The following is a 20,567-nucleotide window of genomic DNA, read 5'->3' on the forward strand; positions in this document are numbered from 1 at the left end:
CCCCTGTAGTCCCTGTTACAGGCCGGTATCTACATTGTAGCGGCTCTACACCCCCTGTAGTCACTGTTACAGGCTGGTATCTACATTGTAGCAGCTCTACACCCCTTGTAGTCTCTGTTACAGGCCCGTATCTACATTGTAGTGGCTCTAACCCCCCTGTAGTCACTGTTACAGGCTGGTATCTACAACATAGCAGCTCTACACCCCATCAGCGGTGGATTGGCCCATTTTTTTTTGTACAATAAAGTAAGAGTATGCTTACCTGTGTCGTTTCTCCTGCCCCCAGCCTTTGTAGTCTGCGCTGTATTGGACTTAGTGTTCAGTTTCAACATGTTCTGTGCTGCATGGGAATCTTTCTATGTTCAGCTACTACACGCAGCATAGGCTCCCTTCCTCTTACTGCTAACGTGAGTGTGGCTACCCGTTTCCCTAATTTGCTGCAGATTTTGGACCATCTACAACGCAGGGCAACTTTGAGTCCCCAATCCGCCCCTGCTTCATGTAAGCACGATTACAGACCGGGAGCCATAATTTTTTCATTGCTAGCCGTAGGAGGTTTTGCTTTTTATGGGAAGAGTTGTATTTCAGAAGTGGCAGAAATGAAAAAAAAAAATGCAATTGCGCCAGCTTTGGGCGGTTTGGGGTTTATAGTATTTCTTGGTGCAGTGAAAATGACATGAACTTTTTGGTATGCCCATAATCATATTGACCCCTGCAACATTTATATTGTTTGGTTTTGTAAATGTTTTTCTAGTTTTTAAAAGTAAATACAATTTTTTTCTTACTAAAATTGGTTTCCGTATTCTGTGACCCATAACAAAAAAAAAAAAAATGTTGATTGGGCTGCGTGAGCAGTACTTTTTATTACTACTACTTAGGGGAAAATACATTTTTTTTATGACTTTTTATTCACAGGGAGGCCGTGTGTATATATGTAGCATTGGCATTTTAAATATTGTGATATTGTAATAGTTCAAACTTGATCTTACAACTGTTAAAAAAACAAAAAAAAAACCCCTTCAATCCTTTTTTTTTTTTTTATATCAATTGATCACTCGTACTCCTTTATATACTGCAATTTAGTATTGTAGTACAGAGCGATGTTTGATGCTTATAGGTCTATGTATGAACCTTCAGGCTGCCATACTAGCCCATTGACCGTCCCCCTCAAAAAAAGACAAACATCAGAAAATCATCGTTTTTGGTGACGGATCTTTAATAATCTGTCAATCCCGTTGATAATCTGCATCCACTGCGGTTCTCCAGGCTCGCGATGGATTCTACAAGAAAGTCTTACCAACATGTTGTCTTCTGCGCCGGGCGGGGCTTACCTAGCCCTCCTTATATAGGGAGAACGGGCGCGCCGGCTGCAGAGCGACCTGTATACACACTATATACAGTACAAAGCTCAGCGAGGCTCAGGAAACCGTTATTTATCATTTCTGTACAAAACAGCCGCCCTTATATATACTATATACACGCACGCTAAAATCTGCCTTACATCGGCGCGCTTCCTTGGGGGGAGTTTTCGCTTTTAAAAAGTCCTTGAAATGCCCGTCTGTCCCCTCGGACTGCCCGCCCGCGTATTTACAGTATTGTCCGTGTGCTTCTCGTGGAGGGTTGTACAGACATGTAATTATAAGATTTGGGTTCGCACATCCTGCGAGTAAAGCCGACTGTAGACGCAAAAACTTCAGACGTCCAATGAGTATTCTGGGACCAAATCCCAATCATCTTCTGTCGCTGTAATGACTAATACGATATTTTTGTAGCTTGGCGAATCCAATATGGCTGCCACCGCAACTTGTCATTCAGTTTTCGTAGCCTTTTACCTGGGAAATGGGCCTTTTTTCCCCACAAAGATGCAGCGCCGCCCTCAGGAGGAAAGTGGGGCGACAGCCAGTGAGTCACCCAGCATGGCGGCCATTGAATACGCTTCTGTTCCCAGCTGCACTCAGAGTTTCCGTTCTTTTGTTCGATCACGGGGGCAGAGAAATCACAGCGTGTCCAGCGGGAGGAAAAGGGGAAAAAGACCCAGAAAAACCATTTATGTAAATACAATGCAATTTTTTTTTTTACCCCCATTAAAATAACGTGATTTTCACCGCACTTGCTGAGAGAGAGGGGGGAAGAGAATGGGAGAAAAAAAAAAAACGCACGTTTCCCGCCTGTTCTCGCGCTCGCTGCTGTAAATACATTCTGCCCGATGTGTCAGAAAAACTGAAACTTTAGTTTCCATTTGTTTCAGTTTGATATCCGTGAAAAACAGAAACCCGAATGCAGATGAGAACCGCGCAGGAGGCGCCGTCACACCGGCTGGAGGTGCTGCGGACAGAAACCCGAATGCAGATGAGAACCGCGCAGGAGGCGCCGTCACACCGGCTGGAGGTGCTGCGGACAGAAACCCGAATGCAGATGAGAACCGCGCAGGAGGCGCCGTCACACCGGCTGGAGGTGCTGCGGACAGAAACCCGAATGCAGATGAGAACCGCGCAGGAGGCGCCGTCACACCGGCTGGAGGTGCTGCGGACAATCTGCGGCATTTTCAGGACAAGCCATATAGACAAGAATTTTTTAAAATCTCATCCCTGCAGAGCGGGAAGATTCGGCGCGGATACTAAACCCACAGGATGATGATTATTGCTGCGAGCTTAAACCGCGGATTCCAACCCTCGTAATGGAAAAGTCGCAGCCGGCAGCAAATCTGCAGCATATAGGGGAGGACGGTCAGCAGCACCTCCGGCGCGGGGGGGGGAGCGGCCGCAGATCTGCAGGCTATTTCACCGCTACAATTGCATTCAAATGGAAGGGGTGAAATGCGCTGCACATCTGCGTCACGTGACGGCGCCTGCAGGCCACATCCATATCCGTGGCGCAGGCCCCTGTGGAGACCCAGCATATAATTACGGACGGCCCTGATAATACTGGCGCCTTTCTGGGATTTTGGTTCTATAAAAAGGTGTGAATGGCACCTTACCAGCCTGTTTTGGCACCCAGCTTTGCTAGTGCACTGATTTACAAATCTACCTTGCTTTCCATTGTCATGCAATAACGAGGCGGAGCTGCTCTTCAGGAGCCGAGGAAAGCTGGGTGATAAATGAAGAGCAGCTCTGCCTAGTTATTGCATGACAATGGAAAGCAAGGTAGATTCAGTGCACTTAGAAAACAAGCTCGTGACTCTCTGACTCTGACCCAACTTTCCTCGCCCCCTGAAGGTAAATCTTTGCTATAGAATTGGGAAGAAGGGCAGATTTGCATAAGAAAAACTAAAGCTTCCCCAGTGTCCTGAACGGCAAACCTGCCTTCCTTTCCAATTTTCTCCCATAACTAGACGGCCAACGGATCACTCAGCTTTCATAAAGCCCTGAATGACAAATCTACCTCTTTTCCCCATACCACTCTAGCAGGATCCAGGGAAGCTGGGAGATCTGTTGTGGCAGCCCCTGCAGCGCCCCCAAGGGAGAAATGAAGTATTACACAGTTCAACATCAATGTGCTGCTTGAAGTAACAGACATGGCGGCTCCAACATCTGGTAAACCGGAGCCGGGCGATTGTCTCACTATCACACGGGAGAAATAGCCGGTCGGCCGCCTCCTGCCAAACGTTCACTTTCCATCAGAATATTTGCGCATTTACGGTCGGCGTCCGGATGCATATCATGATTTTCGAGTAATTAACAGAGAATTGGCGATTCTGCAATGAAGGCTGGGAGTGAATGACCAGTCTGCGACAATACATACAAGTTTGGCGCATTGTACGACAACGGAGATTTTTCATTAGCGCGTCCCGTTCAAACAATTTGTGTCACTTCGTATTAAAGGGGACGATGTCAATAAAGTTTATTGAAACAAGCAGAGGATGCGCTCACACTGCGTCACATGTAACAGCGCCAAAATGCGGACTGGAAGATTTCAGAGCCGGCTGCGCACGATCGAAGACAATTTCTTTGTCCACTGGCGTTCTCCGTGTCAATAAATATGGCGGCTCTCATAGCGGCCTGAAACCGTTCCATATCAGTTGTGTAACGTATGTAACAGACGGATTGCCGCGGCGGCTCGCATTATTAATACACCTTTATAAATCGGTATGACGGCGCGGTCGCACCAGCATGTGTTCCATCAGTGTGCAATAAACGGGAGAGCTGCTCCCGCTTTACTCCCCCGTTGATGTCCGGGGGATCGTTGGAGGTTCCGCTCGGTTCGTCCTGCTGAGAGGAGGAAAGCGAACGGAAATAATGGATGTATTAATTACTTTATATTCGGTTGCTGATGGAACTGAAGGGAAAGGTTTGTCGTTTTGTTGTCCGTTTAACGGATCCGTTTTTTTTAAAGCTGCGTGCGCCGAAGGGGAGAAAGGCGGAAGAAAAAGTGAATCAGTTTAAAACACAAACTTGGCCCAATATCGCGCTCGCCAACGTGCGTTCATTCAAAAACACCTCGCTTGGCTACTGTGAAGATGTCACCCTCAGGCGCACGTATAGATTTTTAATAGGAGTCACCGCGTCGCCCGGCCCGCAATGTCTTTGAACCCTTTCCAATCCACTGTCTGACGACATTCTGATTGAAGGCTGTACAGCTTCCGATGTCAGAAGACGTCCGGCAGGGTATTCTTACTGTATATTAATGGCCGTTCTGTTGTCGAGGGCCTCTCCAGCATGTCCCATACCGCAGTACTAGCTCTAGCCAGCAGGTGGCAGCATTGTGTAATGGCAGAAAGAGAAAAACCCCCTAGGAACCCCTGAATCCAAAATTGGATTGCAAAGGGCTAAGGTCCCGTCGACAACAGGCGAGGCTTGTTGAGAGTGCGCCAAAAGAAGGGACATGCTACGACTTTAATCCTGGCAGCGGCGCTGTGAGGGGAGGTTAAAAAAATATACATATAAATAAAAAAATAAATACATAAAAAAATAATCGTACGTGTCAGCCATTCAGAATCTTACGAGTTTTGTGCATCTCGCAGCGCACACAAGAGATTCCCGCCCGTGCGAATGTGGCCTAACTGAAAGAATCGTTCCGCTTCCTGGCAGATCTACCAGCACTGGTGACCCCGCGGCGCCGGTCGTGGCCCTTTAATTCTGTTCCGTTATCAGTTTCATTCTCTAAAAATCGGCAAGCGAAGCGCTGATGTGAATGAGCCCCGATTCCGTTACTACTTCTATTTCCGTCAGCGTTTGTTCATACTGGCGAGGAGACGGCGAACAAACAACTGCAACCGAGACCGCGTCACAACCAATCACAGCACCGCTTTCCTTTTAAAAGCAGAACTTTCGATTGGCTCGCTGGAAAAAAACAGAAAGCTGCTTATTTGCTGCAGAGAGCAACATGGCCGCTGGACCTCAGAAGGAGACCCTGCAGTGCGGATGTTGTGGCCTACGTGTGAACGGACCCCTACACAGGGTGCACGGATACCATCGTCTTCTGTCCATCGCCTCCCCTTGCTATTCACTCCCAGCCTCCTTCGTGTAACGCCTGCGTGGAGCGGAAGCAGCCATCTTGTTTTCATACCCTTCATAGTATATATAAATATATATAAAAACTCTGATTCCTCTGCCACGTGCGGCCCCCGCAGTCGCCCCATGATTCGTCCGCCGGAGGTCCCACACTCATGATTTAAAGAAAAAAATATCTGTGCTCATAGAGAAAACCGTCCCGTCCGCTTGTCATGGTGGCATCACGCCGTGGCGTGGCTGGTGGCCGTCCGTGGCCACTACGCATGTTCAAGGTTGAGGGAAGGTTTACATTGTGTCCTATCATCCGTGCTGATGTCGCCATCATGTATGATCACCGTGTCCTCGTCTCCGAGCCGCTGGCTGGTGAAGTTGTTCATCTCCAGGAGGCCACTGGGTTCCACCACCACGTTAGAGCTGGAGTGGCAGGGGATGGGATACTGAGGGATGGTCTGCGGGGAGAACAAGACACAGATGGGCCAACGTGGCAGCTACACCAACCACCAAACATACCGCAGCTGCAGTCCCAGCATCACAACACTGCAGAAGTTCTGTTTATTATAATACCGGGTTTCCCAAATAATAATACCGACCCCGGGATTTCGAGGGAGGCTTGAATTATAAGCCCTCCCCTGAAAATAAGCCGTACCTAGGCTACATGTTAAAGAAAAAAAAACATACTCACCCTCCGCTGGGGCTCTGATCCTTGAGCTGGTCTCAGTCCGTGCCGACAGAACAGTTCTTCCTGACAGCAGGGCATGAATACCTCCGCCTCCAGGAAGCTAATTCTCTGATTGGATAATCCATCGCCAGCTCTCATTGGCAGGCGCGGCACTCTATTAACCAATCAGAACATTAGCGTCCTGGAGGCGGGGGACTCAAGCCCCGCTCCTAGGAAGAACTGCTCTGTTGGGGTAGTATTATAGTGGTTATATTCTTGTACATAGGGGGCAGTATTATAGTGGTTATATTCTTGTACATAGGGGGCAGTATTATAGTAGTTATATTCTTGTACATAAGGGCAGTATTATAGTAGTTATATTCTTGTACATAGGGGGCAGTATTATAGTAGTTATATTCTTGTACATAGGGGGCAGTATTATAGTAGTTATATTCTTGTACATAGGGGGCAGTATTATAGTAGTTATATTCTTGTACATAGGGGGCAGTATTATAGTAGTTATATTCTTGTACATGGGGGCAGTATTATAGTAGTTATATTCTTGTACATAGGAGGCAGTATTATAGTAGATATATTCTTGTACATAGGGGGCAGTATTATAGTAGTTATATTCTTGTACATAGGGAGCAGTATTATAGTAGTTATATTCTTGTACATATGGGCAATATTATAGTAGTTATATTCTTGTACATAGGAGCAGTATTATAGTAGTTATATTCTTGTACATAGGAGCAGTATTATAGTAGTTATATTCTTGTACATAGGAGCAGTATTATAGTAGTTATATTCTTGTACATAGAGGGCAGTATTATAGTAGCTATATTCTTGTACATAGGAGCAGTATTATAGTAGTTATATTCTTGTACATAGGAGGCAGTATTATAGTAGTTATATTCTTGTACATAGGAGGTAGTATTATAGTAGTTATATTCTTGTACATAGGGGCAGTATTATAGTAGTTATATTCTTGTACATAGGAGGCAGTATTATAGTAGTTATATTCTTGTACATAGGAGGCAGTATTATAGTAGTTATATTCTTGTACATAGGAGCAGTATTATAGTAGTTATATTCTTGTACATAGGAGCAGTATTATAGTAGTTATATTCTTGTACATAGGGGGCAGTATTATAGTAGTTATATTCTTGTACATAGGGAGCAGTATTATAGTAGTTATATTCTTGTACACGGGAGCAGTATTATAGTAGTTATATTCTGGTACATAGGGGCCAGTATTATAGTAGCTATATTCTTGTACATAGGGGAGCAGTATTATAGTAGTTATATTCTTGTACATAGGGGGCAGTATTATAGTAGTTATATTCTTGTACATAGTGGGCAGTATTATAGTAGTTATATTCTTGTACATAGGGGGCAGTATTATACTAGTTATATTCTTGTACATAGGAGGCAGTATTATAGTAGTTATATTCTTGTACATAGGGGGCAGTATTATAGTAGTTATATTCTTCTGCATTGGGGGCAGTATTATAGTAGATATATTCTTTTACATAGACGGCAGTATTATAATAGTTATATTCTTGTACATAGGAGGGCAGTATTATAGTAGTTATATTCTTGTACATAGGAGGGCAGTATTATAGTAGTTATATTCCTGTACATAGGGGGCAGTATTATAGTAATTATAGTCTTGTACATAGGGGGCAGTATTATAGTAGTTATAGTCTTGTACATAGGGGGCAGTATTATAGTAGTTATATTCTTGTACATAGGGGGCAGTATTATAGTAGTTATATTCTTGTACATAGGGGCAGTATTATAGTAGTTATATTCTTGTACATAGGAGGCAGTATTATAGTAGTTATATTCTTGTACATAGGGGGCAGTATTATAGTAGTTATATTCTTGTACATTGGGGGCAGTATTATAGTAGTTATATTCTTGTACATATGGAGCAGTATGCTAGTTCAATTTTGTAGAGGGGGCAATTTAGTCTTTAGTATTCATGTAGTGAAGAAATCTTGGTTGAGTCGTTACAGTAATGGCTGAACATTTGCAGTTTTTACATTAAGCCATTATATAGGAGAACTACGTGCACCTATAACACAACAGAGGTTTGTTTACCTGTATAATAATTTCAGACGGCATTTCTTCCGTTCTTTTTGGAGTCTGCTGTACATTCTGGATCTGTATTATCTGACTGGCAACAGGGATATCTACTTTCCTGGTAAGCGGTGGAGGTGGTGGCAACGGTACTGGTAGCGTGGTGGAAGAGGTCGCTGTAATGATGGGCGCTGGAAAGCATTTAGGAGGTGGCGGTACAGTTGTAGTTACTACACTTGGTGTAGATACCCTCTGCACCTGAGGAGGTATGGCCGCTTCAGTTAACACTGGCATAGGTTTAATAATAGGATTAACTTTACATGGGGGATCCACAATCATGGGTTCTATGTTCGTATCTATATCGGCTTCCATCATGGACATCTTCAGTATATCTGCAACAGAGGCCTTGTCCGTCAGCGACATGCTGGGCAGGATACTGGCCATCGCAGGGGTGAGTTTAGGCAGGCATTCACTTATTGTTGCTTTTGAAACAATGGGCGGCTGATGTCCCTCAAATGTGATCTTTGTAACTGCAGGACCCTGTGATACAATTGGCTGCGGCATCGGGAGAAGAGAAAGAGCATAAGGAATGAGTGCAACTGCAAGCAAATAAACTACACAGATCCTACACACACCCCGAATCACATCCTGTATTATACTCCAGAGCTGCACTCACTATTCTGCTGGTGGAGTCACTGTGTACATACATTACTTATCCTGTACTGCTCCTGAGTTCCATCCTGTATTATACTCCAGAGCTGCACTCACTATTCTGCTGGTGGAGTCACTGTGTACATACATTACTTATCCTGTACTGATCCTGAGTTCCATCCTGTATTATACTCCAGAGCTGCACTCATTATTCTGCTGGTGGAGTCACTGTGTACATACATTACTTATCCTGTACTGATCCTGAGTTACATCCTGTATTATACTCCAGAGCTGCACTCACTATTCTGCTGGTGGAGTCACTGTGTACATACATTACTTATCCTGTACTGAACCTGAGTTACATCCTGTATTATACTCCAGAGCTGCACTCATTATTCTGCTGGTGGAGTCACTGTGTATATACATTACTTATCCTGTACTTATCCTGAGTTACATCCTGTATTATACCCCAGAGCTGCACTCACTATTCTGCTGGTGGAGTCACTGTGTATATACATTACTTATCCTGTACTGATCCTGAGTTACATCCTGTATTATACTCCTGAGCTGCACTCATTCTGCTGGTGGAGTCACTGTGTACATACATTACTTATCCTGTACTGATCCTCAGTTACATCCTGTATTATACTCCAGAGCTGCACTCACTATTCTGCTGGTGGAGTCACTGTGTACATACATTACTTATCCTGTACTGATCCTGAGTTACATCCTGTATTATCCTCCAGAGCTGCACTCACTATTCTGCTGGTGGAGTCACTGTGTACATACATTACTTATCCTGTACTGATCCTGAGTTACATCCTGTATTATACTCCAGAGCTGCACTCACTATTCTGCGGGTGTAGTCACTGTGTAGATACATTACTTATCCTGTACTGCTCCTGAGTTACATCCTGTATTATACCCCAGAGCTGCACTCACTATTCTGCTGGTGGAGTCACTGTGTACATACATTAGTTATCCTGCGTTACATCCTGTGGTATGCTCCAGAGCTGCACTCCCTATTCATCTCGGCAGTCTTACCTGGCTGGTCAGATGCTTCTCCACTGACACTGGGATGTGCATTGGCGTCTGGGAGAGCTGGGACTGCATGTAGATCTTTTGCTGACCCGGAACCTGCTGTAATTTCGGCAGCTGCTGGGTAGTTTTGACGGCCAGGACCTGCACCACAGTCTGTTGCGGCTGAGACATCAGAGACGGGATGTGCCTCTCCTTGACCAGCATGTGGCGCTGCGTGTGCTGCTGGAGGTGCTCCTGCTGCAGGGGGGTGATTTTCTGCTGTCTGATTGACAGCTGCGCCGTCTGCTGGATCTTGTGCTGGATCTGCTCCGGCTGAAGCTGGATGATCTGCTTCTGCTTGGTCTGCAGGGACTGGACCGTCTTCACTTGGAGGTGCGCCCCCTCCTGGTGCAGGTGGATCTGCTTCTGCTGTCTTTGCGCCAGGGCGGATCTATAGAAGAGACCAGTCTGAGGGTCCAACGTGTCCATTTCCTCCACTTCACCCTCTTCCGTCATGGTCTCCTCTGTCCTCTTGAACGCAGTGTGGCTGCTCAACGCCTGCAAGTTCATAAGCAAAAGAATCATGGGAAAAGGCGAAATTCTAATTATATACCTCAATATACAGTATATATACCCAGGGGTGTAGCTGAAGGCTCATTGGCCTGGGTTCAGCTTGACCCCCCCATTACTACTCTCCATGTCGGCTGCCATAGTCCGCCCAGACGTTTCTGCTGCATCACTGGGTCCATTAAGTGGCGCATCGATGGAGTACTGAAGCACAAGGCATATTCTGTGCCCCTACATATTAGTAGTGCCCACTCTGACCCCTTACGCCAATAGAGACCCCCTGTAAACCAAAGCCCCAACACTCCATACAGCCCATGCGATCCATCGACACAATAGAAGGCCACCCTTGTGGCCTCCATCAGGCTAATGAAGCTGTATATCAGGAGCTCCTCTGTGCTGTGAACGGGGCCCAAGATGGTCTTCAGCGGGCGTCAACAACCGAGTTGTAGGCAGACGACATTTTGGGCAGCCCGGTCAATCACAGACATATATGACCGTCATGCCGGGCCGAGCGCCGCTGAACATACCTGATGCATGATGTGCGTGATGGCCCCGCTGGAGGAAGCGGGGAGCGACTTCACCACCACGGATGTCTGCGCTGCGCTCTGGGACTGCGAGACGTGCTGCAGCAGGGTACGCGAGGACTGCAGCTGGTGATGGTGGTGCGCCGGGTGGCTGACCTGCAGGAGAGAGGCGAGAGGGACGTCCCCGGAGCCCACGGTGGTGGTGGTGGCCATGGGTCTCGCTTTACCTGCAAGGACAGCAGAAGGAAAAAGAATTGGGTACAACTTCCGGATTTCTCATTTTCAACATCTCTGCTTGCTGTCAATGAATGGGAACATTCTTATTTACATTCAAGGACTGACAACATTCCCGTATGGAAAACCTCCCATCATCCCGTTACTTAACACCGCGACCCGGGGATAATTGGGCTCACAGTGCAGAATATAAATCACATATCGCAGGCTTTACATTTTTATTTCCCATAATGATTTTCTTTCCTGCGCTCTGGGCGGAGCTTCGTTGTCACATGACGTAAATAGCAATGGTGGACAATACCTGGTGGGGGAAAGATGGGTGTTATGAAGGTACCAGTGACTACAATGGAGGAACTCTACTGTAACAGCGGGCGTCTGCATCACGCGGCGGTTAGGGCGTGCGCTCGGTCACAGGTGACTCCACCTCCTTGACAATTACTACTTACTAGGATGCCTTGGCAAGAAGCCGATCACAAAGGGTCTCCCTGCTGGGCCCTCCAGCGATCAGCGCCGCCGCACTCACACGGGGTACGTGGTCACATAGTAAGCGAATACTTTTCACAAGTGTAATATGTGGCGCTGTTCTCTATCAAGCAACTCACAGCGGCGTATTACGCACACGAAAAAAAAAGCCGCAGCATGTCCTATTTTGGCGCAATATAAGCTATGGGGATTTAACATACGCCGCAAACATGCAGGTGTAAGGAATATTAAGTGCGCAAAAAATCTGCCCTTAATACGGGGGCCGCATACACCTGTGAGAGAGCCCTTAGTGCCCCCTTCGGGAACAAGCGCAGAGCGAGGTCGCATCACCGCAGCCTCAGGATTACTCCATCGCCCACCCATCATATCACTTACAGAGAAGGAATTAGAATGTCATTATACAGAGATTTGCCTCAAAAATAGTGAACGGAGAACAACCTCTAGTGGTTTATAGCGGGGAATCTGCGCAAATCCTCACGGCTCCCTGCGAAGACTAGACAAACATTACTTCTATTACTCCCGATCAGCGAGTTCAGCTCTGGATTACAGGTTGACATACCCGCTGGCAATTGAAATGGGATGTCTGGGATTACAAAAACAAGGCCGATTTGTTCCAAAAACAGCGCCACACCCATCCACTGGTTGTGTCTAGTATTGCACCTCTGTTCCATCAAGTGAATGGGGCCGAAATGCAATACCATGGACAACATGTGAAGAAGGGGGGCGCCACTTTGGGAAGAAAGTCACAATGTTTTTATAATCCTGGACAACTCTTTTTAAAAAAAAAGATGAAGTCGTGAGCGTGTTGAGGAGGATCCTCTGTTTGGGACCTTTTTCTATTTGGCGCACAGCTGGCCTCGCTGTATAGTGGCACATTTGTGTATACTGTGAACACCCACACTAGACTCCATGAAATAAACACTTGCTGCAGTTTTCATTTCTCCACAGATCACGGGTGATCGCCAGGGATCCCACCAGCAGGAGGCACTGTGACCGGCTTATCATTGGGCGCTTCCTCCATGTGATGCCAACCTACAGCACCTCAAAGCTTCCACATACTTCGGGCCCCTTTACACTGAACGAGTATCATTCAGTCAACCGCTGGATCACATGGAAGTGAACGATAATCGTAAAATGTAAAGATGGCCGAGAATTCGTCATTCAGTTTAGGCATAAACACCCGCTGATAATCGGCCCGTGTAGGCAGGCACGCTTCATCTATTAATGGAGGTGGGTAACCGGCAGAAAAAACCCAATACCTTTCCTGGCACGAACCCTCAAAAGGAGACGGAGCCACAAACTAAAAGCGGATGGCATGGAAACATGGAGGCATCATGGTGGGTATTAGTAATTAACAACTATGCCCATTAATGATGGCGCCTATATACTATGGAAATGGTATGTTATTACTGTATAGGATATATGAGGAGTGCATCTAGGAGGACGGGGCATGGTGGTTGTAGTGCTCAATGTATACAGCATAACAGAACTGTAATATGGTCATGTCCAGAGGTCGTCACATGGGGGGTTGTCATGTTTTATGTACCAGCGGCAATCACAATTCCGCAAACTTTCAGCAAATTAATAATCAAACAAGAAGAATTTTCATCGCTCTACACAACATAACAAGCTTTCTACAAATTCACCACCAAATGCCACTTTAACGGACTACTCCCTGAATAGAATTCCTCATAAAAGCACACATTTGCAAATCACATCTTGCCTCAAGGACACCTGGTGCAACTAATTACAGATTTCATTAGTTACTCCAGGTGTGCTTCAGATAAAGCACATCAAATACTTGGAGCGATGGGGGCTGTGCGGACTGTGACTTTTAATTTCATGTTAGAAATACGGCCACGTATGGCTATGGTGCAAAGAGTTGAGAAGAGATCATTGCTACATTTTTGCATCATTTTCCTTCTCTGTATAAGGTAAAGGTGCTGAATGTTCCTAGAGATACAGCGGGAAGTAGTTAACAAGCAGTTCAATAATAAAGGAATACTGGCTACACTACCTGGATGTGGCAGAAGGAGGGCGCCATCATCGGCTGCCACCAGATTCCTGAGGAGCTATGTACTCAAAATCCTCCAGTGACTGCAAAGGACCTGCGGCAAGATCTGGTGGCCGCAGCACTGAGGCTTCTGTTTGCACCGTAAAGCGCATAAGAAACTGAGGATATCCATGCATGAACTCCCAAGAACCCCTGCCTACAGTGGAGAATGGAGGCGGCTCGGTGATGCTGCAGTGGAGCACGGCGGTGGCTCATGATGCTCTGGAGCGGCTTTGCTTCCTCTGGGAAGCTGCAGCGTGAGGAGGACAAGATGGATTCCATCAAGTATCAGGAAATCCTTAGGGAAACCGCTTACATCCCTGGACACAGCGGGTCGCTGACTTTCAGCCCATAAGATTAGCTCATAGGGCTCCAAGTAGGTGGCAGATTCCCCTTCAGCTTCCTCACAGAAGGCATGACGTTGTCTCCAAGGATTTCCTGATACTTAATGGAATCCATCTTGTCCTCCTCACGCTGCAGCTTTCCCGAGGAAGCAGAGCAGTTCCAGAGCGGCGCCACCGAGCTCCCGCCGCAGTTCCAGAGCAGCGCCACCGGGCCCCCGCCACGCTTCACCGCGCGGCGCCACCGGGCCCCCGCCACGCTTCACCGCGGCGCCACCGGGCCCCCGCCACGCTTCACCGCGGCGCCACCGGGCCCCCGCCACGCTTCACCGCGGCGCCACCGGGCCCCCGCCACGCTTCACCGAGCCCCCGCCACGCATGTGAATTTGGAGAAACCCATTGTTATACTCGTTGTGTTGAGCCGTTTAACCCGCTTCCCGCCACAGGACGCAAATGAACGTAAGCTGCGCCCACGCCATCCGCGGTGGAAGTTGGCTGTAACAGCAGGGATTGGTAAGAACATCGATCCCCACCGTTACCTGCTTACATGCAGCGATCAGTGTTCATTGCGACATGTAAAGGGTTCACAGAGGGAAACTTTGTTTAAAATTTTTAAAAAAATAACCCACATTTGCCGTCGCCGCATCCTTAAAGGGGTTGTCCCGTGCCGAAACGGGTTTTTTTTTTTTCCGCACAGCGCTTACCTGAATCCCCACGCTCCGGTGACTTCTTACTTACCCGGTGAAGATGGCCGCCGGGATCTTCTCCCTCGGTGGACCGCAGGGCTTCTGTGCGGTCCATTGCCGATTCCAGCCTCCTGATTGGCTGGAATCGGCACGTGACGGGGCGGAGCTACACGGAGCCCCATTGAGAAAAGGAGAAGACGCGGACTGCGCAAGCGCGTCTAATTTGGCCATTAGACGCTGAAAATTAGTCGGCTCCATGGAGACGAGGACGCCAGCAACGGAACAGGTAAGTGAATAACTTTTGATAACTTCTGTATGGCTCATAATTAATGCACAATGTACATTACAAAGTGCATTAATATGGCCATACAGAAGTGCATACCCCCACTTGCTGCCGCGGGACAACCCCTTTAAGGCGGACAATAAACTGAACACTTTTTTTTATTCTACATCACAAATGCTGAAAAAGACAAGGAGCTAAAATTATTTTATTGTTCACTTTGCCTCCAAAAGAAACAATAAGGCCTCATGTCCGCTGGCTAAATGGAATTGCGGATTCTGCAGCGGATTTTGCCCATAGGGAATCATTGCCATCCGCGGATCCATTAAATTGATTTTTGCACCTGCGGATGGCATTTTAAAAGAATTGCTTTTTCACGCGCGGGAAAAAAACGTGGCATGCTCCATTCTGCCGCGGATTCCGCGCGGATCGGCAACATTGCTATCACATTGATGGCGCTGTGTGCGGATATCTGCAGGCAAAAAAAATGCCATTTAAAGCAAATCCGCGCGGATTGTATTTTTGCAAGTGGACATAAGGCCTAAAAGTGATTTAAAAAAAAGCTGCATGTACCCCAAAATGGTACCAATGAAAACTACAGCTCGTCACGCAAAAAACCCATACAGGCCTCACAGAGCTCCGGCCGTGGGAAGATAAAAGACTTCATACAGAGATGCGAAAAAATATATAAATATTCAAAACAACAACAATAATTATATACGAGGGGCTGCTGATAATTCTTTGGCTTTGTGTTCTTTTTTTGTTTCTATGGTAACGAATGTTACATCACATAAAAGGCTTCTGTGTCTAAAATATGTTTTGTGTTTGTAGCTTATGGCAACCGTGATCTCGGCACGCGGGAAAACAAAATGGCGGATATTCACAGCCAATGAGAGCGGAGGAGGGATAAAGTCCGCGAAGGATATTCATGGTGATCTGTGGCAGACATTGGGGGATCAATGCCCTTCATATTCTACAGTTATGAACTGATGGGCCACTTCAGCACCAATGATGAACGTCCTGGACGACCGAGAGAGGTTGTTGTTCCGGAGATCATCGATGCTACGCACAACCTCATACTGGAGAATCAGCGAATGTCATCTGCAGGAATAGCCGCCATCATGGGGGTTTCTGGTGAACGTGTTTGTGTCATTATCCATGAAGAAGCCATCTGCACAGTGGGTCCCCAAATGTGTGACAACAGATCAGAAAAGCATTGAGTGAAAACGTCCCGGTCCATTTGTCAGCGTTTCGGGACTGATAAGAACTTCCTGGACCGACCGGTCACTATGGATGAGACCTGGATTTATGTGTATGACCCTGAAACCAAGGAGCAGTCAGAGTGGAGGCCCAGCGGTCCTCAGCCACTAAGGTGATGGCGTCTGTGTTCTGGGATAAGGAGGGCATGCTGCTAGTGGACGACCTTCACAATGGTTCCACCATCAATGCAAGGTATTACATTGAACTTTTGGACCAATTGAAGGCAGCTCTGAAGGCCAAAAGGCGCGGCAAGCTGTCCAAAGGAATCTTGTTCCTGCAGGATAACGCCTCCGCTCACACTGCACAAGCGACCACGGCAAAACTGGTGGAGCTAGGCCTCCAGCTGGTTGACCACCCACCTTATTCACCAGACCTAGCTCCCTCCGACTAGCATCTGTTTCCAAACCTGAAGAAACACCTCAAGGGGACCACATTTCCCACCATTTCTGATCCCATGGCTGCTACGGATGACTGGTTAGAGGCACAACCGAAATCCTTCGTTTTGCAAGGCTTACAGAACTTGGAATACTGATGTATGAAGTGTGTTGGCATCAGTGGAGAGGATGTGGAAGAAATGGAAAGTTTAATCTTCCTATCTTGTTTCTTTCTGGGTAAAGCCAAAGACTTATCAGCAGCCCCTCGTGTGTGTGTATATATATATATAAAATTTATTATGCAAAAGAGGAAAAACCTAAAACAAAAGATATAACTTTCATGTTGCTCTGATTAAGAGCTGCCGTCAGCATTGTGGCGCCATCCGACACCCTTTTTAATGCTTCTCAAAGCTACAATTTTTATGAATGCCGAACCCTTTTCTCATCAACTTTATAGAGTATTACTGGATTGTTTTATGGTCATGTCTAGTGGTTGGTCATGCTGGGGGTTGTAGTGCTCTATATAGAGAGTAGTAGTAATTATTTGGAAATTATAGTACCAGTGTTTCTGCGCCACACAGCTCTGCTACATGCATGTCACACACACACACACACACACACACACACACACACACACACACACACACACACACACACACACACACACTTTTCATCCCATACAACAGGGATCACAACCTGCACACACGAATCACCCCCTGGTCATGTGACCCAGGACTCCTCGCACACAGGTGACTGATCACATGACGGTGACATCACCACAGGTCCTGTAAGCACACGGCTGCTGTCCGGCTCTGCAGGTTTTTAATAAAGTGAAGGACCTGGGGCGGGGTTCAGAGCCCCAGCGACTGATCACATGACGTTGGCATCTTCACATGTAACTCACAGTCACTCATTTACAAACAGGTGGTTGTTAGTATTCCATAGCAACTGAGGCCGTGGGGGTTTGTAGAGGATGTAGTTCGCCCATAATCTGCACAGCGGTGAAGGACCTTTAAAAAGTCACAGTCATGTGATCAGGGGTGGAGCATGTAACTCACTCACTGACAGATGGTCATTAGTATTTTGATAATAGGTGTCTATTACAGTTATGTCAAGCGGTCGGTCATGCTGGGGGTTGTAGTGCTCTACGGATAGAGCATAATAAATTGTATTCTGGTCACGTCTAGCGGTCGGTCTATGGTGGGGATTGTAGTCTTCGGAGTATAACCTTGTATTATGGTCGGGTCACATTGAGGGTTGTAGCTTTCTCAGCAGCTATAGAGACACAACGGTCCAATGACTTCCTAGTCCTGCTTCTACGTTCTCAGCGTTCCTTCCTGACAATCACAGCAGTGGTCACGGGATTGGTCGTCCTAATAAGGATCTTAACATAATCGACTTATATTGCGCCCCCTACCTGTAGATATGTATTCTGCCACCAATTCTGACTCCACCAGAGCGATGGAAGAACTTTCAGCATGATGTTTATCTGGGGCCATCTGGATGGGAACAGCCATCTGACTGAGGTCAATAGTCGGCTGGCGGGGTCTACAATCCGCTTTCTCCTTCACTGAAGAATAAAAGGGCAATTATAAATAGAAGCCAATGTCGGACCCCGCTCACCACCGGCGGGGAGCAGCAGCCGAAATCAGGTCATGTGTGGAGCTACTATAGGTGGGGGGGCAGGATATGGTGGGCCCTATCATCTAGGGGGCCGCAGGCTTGTATCTGCTGCCTAACCTCTTCATATAGAGACGACTGAGAACCACTGCCCGATTGTCAATCATGAGGCCATGATAACGTATGAGTGACGTGCGGATCTACGGATGCTACGCCTGCAGCTCATGGGATGGATTGGGTGATGAAACTTGAGCCCCCACATTTTCGGAGGGGTCATAATTCCCATACAGAAGTGGAGGAGCCTCAAGTCTGCGAGCAAAGAATCACCTAAGTAGCAAGTATTATACTCCAGTCACATCCAGAGCTGCATGCTCCTTGGTCGGGTGTGAAGTGAGGACTTCTTCCTTAACCCCTTCCTGCCCTTTTTCGCTATCAAATTGTATTTTTTTCCAACCTACTTTCACAAAAACCGGTGACGCGGCTTCATGAGGGCTCGTGCTTTGCGGTACCATATAATGTACTGGAAAAGTTATAAAAACTTCTAAGTGGGGAGGAATGCTAAAAAATAAACACAACAGCGCAGATTAGTGGGCGTCGGCTTTTATATTTACGATGCAGTAAAAAAAAATTTCCGTCATAGGGGACCTGAACGTGCGCTCATTGGACTGCATTATATCACATTTCTGACAGGCTTTCAGAAGGCTCCAGGCTGCGATCACAACCGCCCAGTGGCATTATGGGGTGGGAAACCGGTCTGGGAGCTGCAACCACCGATCGGGGCATTTAAGTGTTAACATGTGATCAGCGGCAACACCGCAGCCGGCACCTGTTAGCTGTCACATTTACCATCTGCATGGATTCTGGCTTGGTGTTCAATACCCAATCATTAAGACCTGTTTAAAAAGTTGGACAGATTTGCAGGAATGCTGCCATCCAATAGGTGGCGCTGCAGGTTTATTGTTCCATCTCCCTTATTCGCATTCACCATGTATGTAGTGGGCTCGGCTTCCATACACAGACACCCGACGTGCGCTGTACATGTATGGAGCATATTGGGAATCGTTTAAAGGAGTTGTCTGGGACTTTGGCCATTTTTTTCTATGGATGACGAATCAGGTAGGTGATCAAGAGATGATGGTCGGGGGTCCGCTGCTCAGAACCCCTACTGATGAGCCGATTGTGGGTGCCGCTGTCAGTATGGACAGCACAGGAAGTAGATCCTGCTGGTTATAACGCGGTGGTCCGGTTTGGTACTACAGGTACAGCTTCCATTGAATTCAGCAGAATACCAACCCAGTCCGCTGCAATGTTGACAGCGCCATCTGCTTTCAGTATTGCCCACACTGACAGCGGGCCTGATGAGCAGCTGATTGGTCAGGATCACAAGCTGCGGTTGTCTATTGATGACGGTTCCTGAGGATAGGTCATCCATAGAAAACAAATTTCCGAAGTCCCGGACAAACCCCGCAGACACGGAACTTTCAGTTTTGTCGTCTTTTCCTTCAAGCTTTTAAAAAAAGAAAAAAAATCACTAACTTTAAAAACTCTTTCTGTGATACGTCTACACGAGGGCTCTTTTTTTTTGTGGCACAGGATGTATTTTTAAAAGGTTACCATTTAATGTTCCGCATCATCTATGGCTAAAAAATTCTAACTGGGGCAAAAATGGAAAAAAAAAATATACAACTGGGCCCTTTTTCTTGTAAATGGTGCAGCAATAAATGGCAGATATCAGTCTTCTGGGGGTCGGTCAGATTGTGGTGCAGCCAAGTGTCTCTTGTTTCTTTGTTCTGCTTTTAAACAAAATGTTTTCTTACAAGAAAAAAAAAAAAAAGAAAAAATATTTTTTGTGGGGTGCGCTGTAGTTTCTATTGGCACCACATGGGGCGCTCACTTATACAATATACTGCAATACTTCAGGATTACAAGAGGATATAATTTTTGCAGGCCACTGCGGGTAGGCGTCAGCTGCAAAAGTGCAAGCTAGTTCCGTATGAATCCCGCACACATCTAACATGCATATACCATGGAAGGCTCTGGAGATCCTTTTACACGCAAAGGTAATCTTTCAAATGACTGAAAGATTTAAGCCCCATTTACACTGATGGATGATCGCTCAGACGGCCCTTGGAGTGACCGTTTTGAGCGATCATCTTTGCATACTTTATAGTAGCTACTATAGAATATGCAGGCGGAGCGAGACACTGCCGCGGCCCCTAATAGAACAATACAGCTGCTTTCCATAAACAAAAAGCTGTATTCTTCTCTGCTCTCACCGCCA

At 46.8% G+C, this 20,567-nt stretch overlaps 1 protein-coding gene across 2 annotated transcripts in view; it reads right to left on the reverse strand.

The window, feature by feature from the left end:
* Positions 1-1,198: 1,198 nt before the first annotated feature.
* Positions 1,199-20,567, reverse strand: part of EMSY (EMSY transcriptional repressor, BRCA2 interacting) — a 51,693-nt gene continuing 32,324 nt past the window's right edge. The window contains exons 15-19 of one of the 2 annotated variants that reach the window (XM_066588282.1): positions 18,084-18,236; positions 10,959-11,182; positions 9,889-10,422; positions 8,215-8,748; positions 1,199-5,899 (exon numbers count right to left, since the gene is read on the reverse strand). In XM_066588282.1, coding sequence (XP_066444379.1) covers positions 5,708-5,899; positions 8,215-8,748; positions 9,889-10,422; positions 10,959-11,182; positions 18,084-18,236 — 1,637 coding nt within the window. In that variant the 3' untranslated portion in view covers positions 1,199-5,707. The remainder of the gene's footprint in view (positions 5,900-8,214; positions 8,749-9,888; positions 10,423-10,958; positions 11,183-18,083; positions 18,237-20,567) is intronic. The other variant, XM_066588283.1, reaches the window with a different exon arrangement.

This window comes from Eleutherodactylus coqui, chromosome 1, assembly GCF_035609145.1.
Source record: "Eleutherodactylus coqui strain aEleCoq1 chromosome 1, aEleCoq1.hap1, whole genome shotgun sequence".
Lineage (NCBI taxonomy): Eukaryota > Metazoa > Chordata > Amphibia > Anura > Eleutherodactylidae > Eleutherodactylus > Eleutherodactylus coqui.